Below are 8,110 nucleotides of genomic sequence, written 5' to 3' on the forward strand. Positions count from 1 at the left end.
TGCCTCCTGAGGTGGGCCATGTTCATTCAGGGGCCAGCTCTGCAGCTCTGGCCGCCACAGCAGGGGTGCTCCTACTCCACCCACCGCCTTCTCTCAGGCCCGACTCAGGCCTGCTGTGGGGCTCAGAAACAAGGAGCCCTTTTATCTGTTTATATCCTGCCTCCTTCCCAAAAGAATTTGAGACTGCTCCTAGGTCAGAGGGTCCAGCCCTCCTGCCTCCCTGCCCTGCCGGTGCAGCCTGGACCAGCCGGGGCGGGAGAAGGACTGTTTGCCCTCCCTGTGGCCGTGCGGGGGACGAGGGGTCGTTATCTAGCAAATATTTGTGCCTTGATAAGTGAGCTGAGCGCTGGCCTCGACATTCCTCTGAGGCCTAGCAGAGTTCACCCCCACACCAGCTCCCTGAAAGTAAACCAGCTTCCCCAGGAGGCCAGAGCCTGGCCCTGGCCCCTCCTCGGAGGGAGCGAGGCGGTGCAGCCTCTGGTCAGCCGGGGCAGGGCCCCGCTTCGCTTCCCCTCGCCTCCCTTCCCCCATCAGAGCAGGACCCGGACCTTCCTGCTGATGTTTAAAATCCTGTTTCCCTCCTTCATTCCCAAGGGGACTCTGGAGTTGGCTAAACAAGTGAGCGACCTTCCTCAGGCCAATTACAACCTGCTCAGATACATCTGCAAGTGAGTGGCACAGGGCGGGGGCTGCCCAGTCCTGTGCTGGCTCCGTGCTTGTCACCCCCCATCGGGTCATCCAACCGCCCCACACAGCTGTGCTGAGTGTGGCTGAGCACACGCCCTCTGGGCCTTCTGGGACCTCCACCACCCTGTCGCCCTGGGCATCTGCTGCTGGACCACAGGCCTTCATGTGCCCTCGTCCTCGGCACTGGGAGGGCATGCAGGAGTGCCCCTGACCCGGCCCATTCCTGGGGACCTGGGCCTTCCAGGCATCTGCCTCCACAGTGGGCGGGAGAGCCTCACAGTCTCCTCCTTCCACACTGAAGACAGGTGCTTGTGCCAGGGACCTCTGCTCCTGATGGCCCTTCCAGACCCCTGGAAAGCTCTTCCCTCATCCAAGCCTGGCAGGGGTGACTGGCTGTGGCCAGCAGCTGTGGAAACCTGTGGACGGTGGGGTGGGGCAGGGTGGGGCATGGGAATTGGGCCTTGGAATCTGCCTCTTCACCAGCTGCTGCCTCCTTACTTTCCAGGTTTCTGGATGAAGTTCAGTCCCACTCGGATGTCAATAAGATGAGCGTCCAGAACCTGGCGACCGTTTTTGGACCTAACATACTACGGCCACAGATAGAGGACCCAGTGACCATCATGGAAGGTAATGGGGAGGTGTGCCAGGTGGCAGCGGGTGCCGCTGGGGTCTGGCCTCATCTTGGTCTGGCCAAGTCCTCGGAGCCACTCCAGCCCAGGCCTAGGCCAGCAGGAGGGGTGGCTAGGGTGGCACTGTCTCTGTCTCTAGGGACTTGGCAGGAGTGTCTCTTGACCTCACCTCCTCCCGCCCCATAGGAACCTTACCCTGTGTCTGTAGCAGTGGGTCACTAGATGCAATTAGAATGTTCAGCGTTTGCTGTGAATGAGAGAGATCAGTATCTTTGCCCTTGAACACACACAGACGTTTTTGCTTTAATTTTCTGATTAAGTAATTGTCATAGTTTCCTGATGTCTGAGCTTTGCACATCATGGGGATTTCTCTTTATGATAAATAATGATAAAATGATAAAAATGCAGCAACAGCAGCTGCTTTCAGTGTGCTCCTAAGTGCCTCTTTGTATCACCTGATTCCAATCTGCACAACCAGCCCGTGCTGGGGAAATTGCCCCATTCCACAGATGAGGCTGGTCAGCCAGACTTACCAAAGGGCTGGGGCGGGCTGGCGCAGAAATGCGCCCGCTCTCACAGGCCCTGTGGAAGAATGTACCAGAAGGGGTTAGCGTGAGAGTCGAGTCTCCGCAAACAGGAAACCGACAGCCAAGCAGTCAGGGACTCCTGAGGTCCCCGCTCAGGAGTGACGAGGCTGGCCGGGATGGGGGCCGAGTTGCCACTCCTTGCTGAGCGTGACCGTGGGGGAGAGGCGGGCGTGCTGGGCGGGTGTGGAGCCGTTTGGTTCCCTGGGCTGAGGGTGTAGCCCCTGGGGTGGCACTCGTGCTCAGGCCCCCACTTGGCCTACCCTGGTTGGGCATCGAGCCGCAGGGCCCCTGAGGCCAGGAGAGCCCCAGCTCCTGCTGCCTGGTTGCAAAAACTCTGGGGCCAGCGCTTGCCCACCTACTTCACTGAGTTCCCGCTTCACCTCGTCTTTGGCCTAAGAAATCCCTTGCGTGATTTTTCCCGAGATTCCCAGTTGCCTTCACTGGGAGGGCCCACCCAGGCTCCCCAGCCTCCCTACCGCCTGGCAAAGCCTCCCCAGCCTCTGCTCTTTGGTTGTGGGTGACGGGGATGAGGCTGTGGGGTAGATACTGTGGTTCTTCCTGCCTGGTCGCCACCTCAGGAATGCAGTCCCCAGAATTAGGCTGCTATATCTCCAGGAGAAGGGGGATTGTGTGCGTCTGTGATTGTGTGACACAGGACAGCTCTGCTCCCTGTCCCAGGGCCCTGTGACCCCCTGAGTGTGGACAGTTGGGCGCAGCCATTGTCAGCAGCACAGAGGATGACATGGGGCAGCTGAGAGGACTCTCACATCCCTGGTGCTGGTTTCCAGTTTCCACCTGCCGCCTGCACATCCCGCAGCCTTGATAGGCATCGTGCCAGCTGGATGGAGTGGGTGTGGGCAGGAGGCACTGGCTTCCTCCCTACTTGAGGCTCTGTGTCTGAGGAAGGCCGTTCTTGGGTACTGTCCTGTTTGTGACTGATTTGGAGGGTGTGTGGCAGTCCCTTCCTCCAGGTACCAGTGAAGGCGCCCTTGAGGAACAGCCTGGCTCCTGGCTGCAGGGCTAGGCACCTGGGTCCGAGCCCCAGCTCCCCAGTCCTGACTGATTTAGAGACACTCACCTGGGGCCACTCACAGCAAGCCCTTTCTCCTCTTTTCCTGGCAGGCACTTCGCTAGTCCAGCACCTGATGACTGTCCTCATCCACAAACACAGCCAGCTCTTCACCGCGACAGCCCTGGAAGGGCCCACCTCCCCACGTGGGGGTCAGCAGTGCACAGTGGGATGGGGATCCGAGGAGGTCCCTAGGGACAGCCAGGGAGAGCCTGGTGGCCCTGGTCTGCCCACACACAGGACCTCATCTCTGGACGGGGCCACGGTGGCCATGCTCTCCAGAGCCTCTCCCATGGGTCTGGGTGGCCGGTGCAGCCCTGCTGCCACCAGCCCTGGGAAGAAAGTGCAGACTCTGCCCAACTGGAAGTCTTCCTTCTGGCAGTCAGGGTCCCGGTCAGGAAGCCCGAAGGGGGGCAGCTCATCCCTGGAGGTGCCCATTATCTCCTCCAGTGGGAACTGGCTCATGAACGGGCTCTCCTCTCTGCGCGGCCACCGCCGGGCCTCATCGGGAGACCGGCTCAAGGACTCAGGGTCGGCCCAGAGACTGTCCACCTACGACAACGTGCCCCCGGCCAGCCCCTTCCCCAGCACTGCCAACGTGGCCAGCACGGCATGGTCCGGGGCCCCGTCCTCGGGAGAGGCCTCGGCCCGGGGCTCGCTCAGCAGCTGCACAGCCTGCAGGGCCAGCGACTCGTCCATGTGCAGCTCCCTACACACTGAGTGGGCCCTCGAGCCCTCTCCGCTCCCCAGCAGCAGCGAGGACCGCGGGTCCCCAGACCTGGGCCACAGCCTGGACGGGGTGGGCGTGAGCAGCAGTGAGCCCAGCGACCCAGGCAGCCCCGGCCAGGACTACACCCGCCGCTGCCAGGCTCTCCAGGGCCTGGTCACGGAGCTCAGGGCGGAGCTGTGCCGGCAGAGGACTGAGTACGAGGCGAGCATGAAAAGGTAAAGGCTGTGGCCGCCTGGCTGCTCGGGCTCACAGTGCTGGCTGCGCATCTGCCTCCCGCCTTGCAGCCTTGGCTCTGGAAGAAAGCCCCCGGGAGGCAGGGCTCAGCAGCCAGCCCCTGGAACAGCCCTTCCTGGAGCACGCCCAGGACATGGCGGGGGGTTGGGAGGGATCCCCTATCTGGGCAGGTCCGGAGCTTGCAAGGCAGGCATGCAGCTGTCACTCCATAAATGCCTGTGGAAGGCATGGGCTGCAAGCGTGGAAGGCATGGGCTGCAAGCATGTCAGCCCGGGCAGCTGGAAGGGCCTGAAGCCAGAGCCTGCGTGGAGTCCTCTGTCAGGCAGCAGGGTCCTGGGGTCTGTACTGCACCTGCAGCCCAGGCGCTGGCGTGGGAAGTGCTCACATGGGCCCCAGGCCCCAGGTCAGCCTGGTGGGGATGGGAATTTGATTTGGTGCTGCGCTGAGCCCCCTGCCCACCCTTGTGGCAGGAGGACGTTGTACCGCACCCTGAGGCTTGCAGGCTTGCAGGCGTGCACCTGGGTGGGCCCTGGCTCCACCCTCCCAGCCTCCCCAGGGCGTGGTGCTTTCCCCTCTGCAGTGAGGAACCTCGGGCTCCTGGAGGCCACGTTCTCCAACTGAGGTCAGTGGCAGGCGGGGCTGGAGAGCACACAGCGCTGCTCTCCGCGTCTCTGGCTTTTTAGTGCTGGTGAACCAGGTCCCGCACATGAGTGGGGGCCTTGGCGGCCCGGGGGCTTCCTTCGTCCATCAGTCACTCCTGCTTCTCATTCAGAGCCCAGGTTTGCACAGCGAGCTGGAAGGGCAGCGTTGGCCCTGTGGCTGTGCCGGCAGCCGTCTCCTGGGCACGGAGAGTGCTGGGTGTGTGCAGGCGCCACGCCTGTGCTGGGGAGAGATGGGAGAGGGACTTCAAGGGTAGACGGGGAAGTCACGGCAGGCAGTGCCTGAGCCAGCTCTTAAAGGACCAATGGGATCGAGCTGAGCCAAGGAGAAAGGAAAGAGCGCAAGTAAAACCCGCGGTATGAAATTGTGGGGAAAACACACAAATACATGTCCTGGCTGGGAATTGACCAGGCAGAAGTGACTGTCGAGTCCCCTCTAGAGACGCAGTGGAAGGTGAAACTGCCAAAGACAAGTCACAGACAGAAACCTCAGGGTGTGTGGGAAGTTCGAGGGGACTTCAAAAAGTTTGGGGAAAAATAGAATTAAAAGGTGGTAAGAATCTTTCCACGACCTCTTTGAGGTGCCCTCGTGTTACTGTATGGAAAGCTGTCAACACACGGCCCCCAGGCTCCTGTCCACTTGGGGACCGCCTCCCGGTCCGCGTTCCCAGAGGCTCGTTTTCTCAGGGAGACGCAGTGTTGGTGGCGGTGGGCTCTGGGCAGGCCGCCTGGGCTCCTGGCCTGTCCCGTGTCCCTGGCAGGCTGTCTGGAATGGAGGGTCTCCGAGCACGGGAAGGAAGGCGGGGTGGGGGCGTGTGGCAGGACCAGCTCCCTGCCCTGCCTCCCCAGAGTTCAGAGCCCTCCCTGGGCCCTGGATGGGCGTCGGCCTCCTTCTGGAGTTCCTCAAAGAGCATCTGATACTTGTGTAGTACCAGACACTATGCTAGATCTGGGGACACAGCTGTGACCAAAACTCGCCGAACTCTCTGCCCCCATTCTTATATGGGGGGCAGGGGAACGGAGACCATAAACAAGATAGATTTTAAAAAATCATGGCACGTGGGAAGGTGGGTGGGGGAGAAGGAGGAATCAGTGTGGAAGGAAGGGGAGCCGGAGGCGGCAGGGCAGGGCTGGGGCCCGCTAGCCTGGGCGATGCTCCGGGTTTTATCTGGAGGGAGATGACAATGGGATTAGAAGGCGCTGGAGGGTCCTGAGCACTTCCGTCGCTTTGACAGGGGCACCTGGCTCATGTGCTGAGGACTGTGGGAAGCTCAGGCCCCGTGGGGGTGAGTGGCACGGACCAAAGGGGCAGCAGTCGAGATGGGGAGAAGCAGCCAGATGCTGAACGTATTTTGAAGGGAGAGCCAGTGGGTTTTGCTCACTGTTCGATGCACAGATTTGAGAGTTGCCAGAAAGTAGATGGGGCTTAGAGTCTTGACTCTGGACGAGGTCGCTCAAGGCGTGGCATAGAGAGCACGAGGACAGGCAGGCCCGCGGTCTTCTCCCTTTGGGCTCGTGATCAGCTGGAGGCCCGCGCCCTCTCCTGGTGGGGTGGGGACGTGACCGTGCTGTGCACGTACACAGCGCTGCAGATACTGTGCTGTGCACACCTCCTCTTCCTTGCTCCTGGGGACTGTTACGCTCTGGGGCAGGGTTACCCTCTGCATTTCAGAAGAGGACGCTGGGCTCAGTGCAGTCTGTGTCCTGCCCACAGCCATGTGGCTCATACGTAACCCAGCTGGGCCCTAGACTCCAGTGTGTGGGTTTCCAGGGGCCGGGCTCAGGCATCCGGGATGGACAGGAGCTGGTTGTCTGGTCCAAAAGACAGACATGCCAACCTTTGCTCAAAGCAGTGTAAACCTCCACAGAGGCGTGGGTGTAGGTTCTGTGGTGGCACAAAGGAGTGCTGCTGTGACCTGTGGGGAGGACCAAAGGAAGTGTCACAAAGGGGGAACATTTGAGCTGGGGCATGAAGTCCACGCAGGAAGGGACATGACTGGCCATACGGGGCTCCCTGCAGGCACAGTGTCTGGTGTGAGCTTGGGGACTGGAGTGAGGAACAGTGGGCAGGAGGCAGAGCACGAGAGCAGAGGTGCAGGGATGGTTTGCACTCCCCTGACTTTGCAGGAACCTGTGGTGCTGTCAGCCATCTGGCAGGTGGTCCCTCAGTGGGACAGGTGACTGGCGGTTGCTGGAGGCACAATTGGTGTTTTTATTTTAGTGAGAACTCAGGAGGCCTCCAGTGCTGAAAGTGCACTTCTTGGTGGCATTTTTGGATCACGGGCCGTGGGGAAGCCTGGCTTGGTCAGGGTAAAGTGACAGGTTGTTGGGAGGAGTGGTTGGGGCCCGTGAGGTCCCTCCCTTGCATGGGCCAGGCCTGGCCAGCCGCCCCTGTCCTGCCATGTGCACAGCAGGCCACATTTGCCTGCCTGGCGTGCCCAGCCAGCCCAAGCCTGAATCAATGTCTTTCTTTTTGATTTTTAAGAATTGAAGAAGGTCGTGCTGACCTGAGACAGCGCATGTCCCGGTTAGAAGAAGAGCTGGACCAGGAAAAGAAAAAGTACACCATGCTGGAGATAAAGCTGCGGAACTCGGAGCGGGCGCGGGAGGACGCGGAGAGGAGGAACCAGCTGCTGCAGAAGGAAATGGAGGAGTTTTTTTCCACCCTGGGAAGCCTGACTGTTGGGGCAAAAGGCACCCGAGCCCCAAAGTAAAAGGAGCGCAAAGCTCACTTCCTACCCTGTCTGCTCGTCTCTCCCGTCAGCAGAGCTGGCCTCTGGCCACAGGAGGAATCAGAAGTCTCTGTAGCTCGAGCCGGGCCACCAGCGGGGCCAAGCGCCCTGGAGCCAGCTGGAGAGAGAGATCCTGACACTCTTGTGGGGACCGTCAGGACCCCATACCCCCAAATAGGATCCCAACACTGCTGCAACTATGCAGGGCCTGGCGGGTGTCAGAAGGGGGTGATACCTAGAGCCGCAGCCAGCCCCTCACCCAGGAAAATCCCCAATGCCGCCAAAAGGCATGGCACCCAGGATTGGGGCGGCCACCAGGAACAGTTTGCTTTCTTTATTAAATCTGCTCTGAAAGCACGTGCCTCATTAACTGACTCATTGTTCGTGCGCGGGCAGGGCTGGGAGCCCCTGGGGTGTGCCTGGGTGGGAAAGCAGGGGGCATTCAGAAGAGGGACGGGAAGCTCCCTGAGGTGCCCCCGGCTTTGTCACTGAAGAAGAGTTTGAAACTAGAGCTGTACCTCAGTATTTCCATGACATTCAGTTGCACGTTAATACCTTTGAGCCTCTATTTAATGGGATAATAATGCTTGTCTTTTCTCTTATTCCTTAACCAGTCACATCTGAATTCTATAACTACAGTTCCTTTGTTTTTAATCTAAGAAGAAACTTTCCTGAGTAGGGAAATAAGTCAGCAGAATCCTCCTCACACACACTGTTGCTGTTCCAGCATCATGATGGAGAGAACAGTGTACCAAATACACCCTCCATAAAGCTCACCAGTAC

General features: G+C 60.0%; 1 protein-coding gene across 2 annotated transcripts in view; it reads left to right on the forward strand.

Moving 5' to 3' along the window:
• ARHGAP22 (Rho GTPase activating protein 22) overlaps window positions 1–7,693 on the forward strand; it is a 36,396-nt gene extending 28,703 nt beyond the window's left edge. For both annotated transcript variants that reach the window (XM_008566633.1, XM_008566634.1), the window contains exons 4-7: window positions 595–668; window positions 1,193–1,314; window positions 3,026–3,917; window positions 7,081–7,693. In XM_008566633.1, coding sequence (XP_008564855.1) covers window positions 595–668; window positions 1,193–1,314; window positions 3,026–3,917; window positions 7,081–7,309 — 1,317 coding nt within the window. In that variant the 3' untranslated portion in view covers window positions 7,310–7,693. The remainder of the gene's footprint in view (window positions 1–594; window positions 669–1,192; window positions 1,315–3,025; window positions 3,918–7,080) is intronic.
• The last annotated feature ends 417 nt before the right edge of the window (window positions 7,694–8,110 follow it).

Source organism: Galeopterus variegatus, unplaced genomic scaffold (genome assembly GCF_000696425.1).
Source record: "Galeopterus variegatus unplaced genomic scaffold, G_variegatus-3.0.2 Scaffold258, whole genome shotgun sequence".
Classification (NCBI taxonomy): Eukaryota; Metazoa; Chordata; class Mammalia; order Dermoptera; family Cynocephalidae; genus Galeopterus; species Galeopterus variegatus.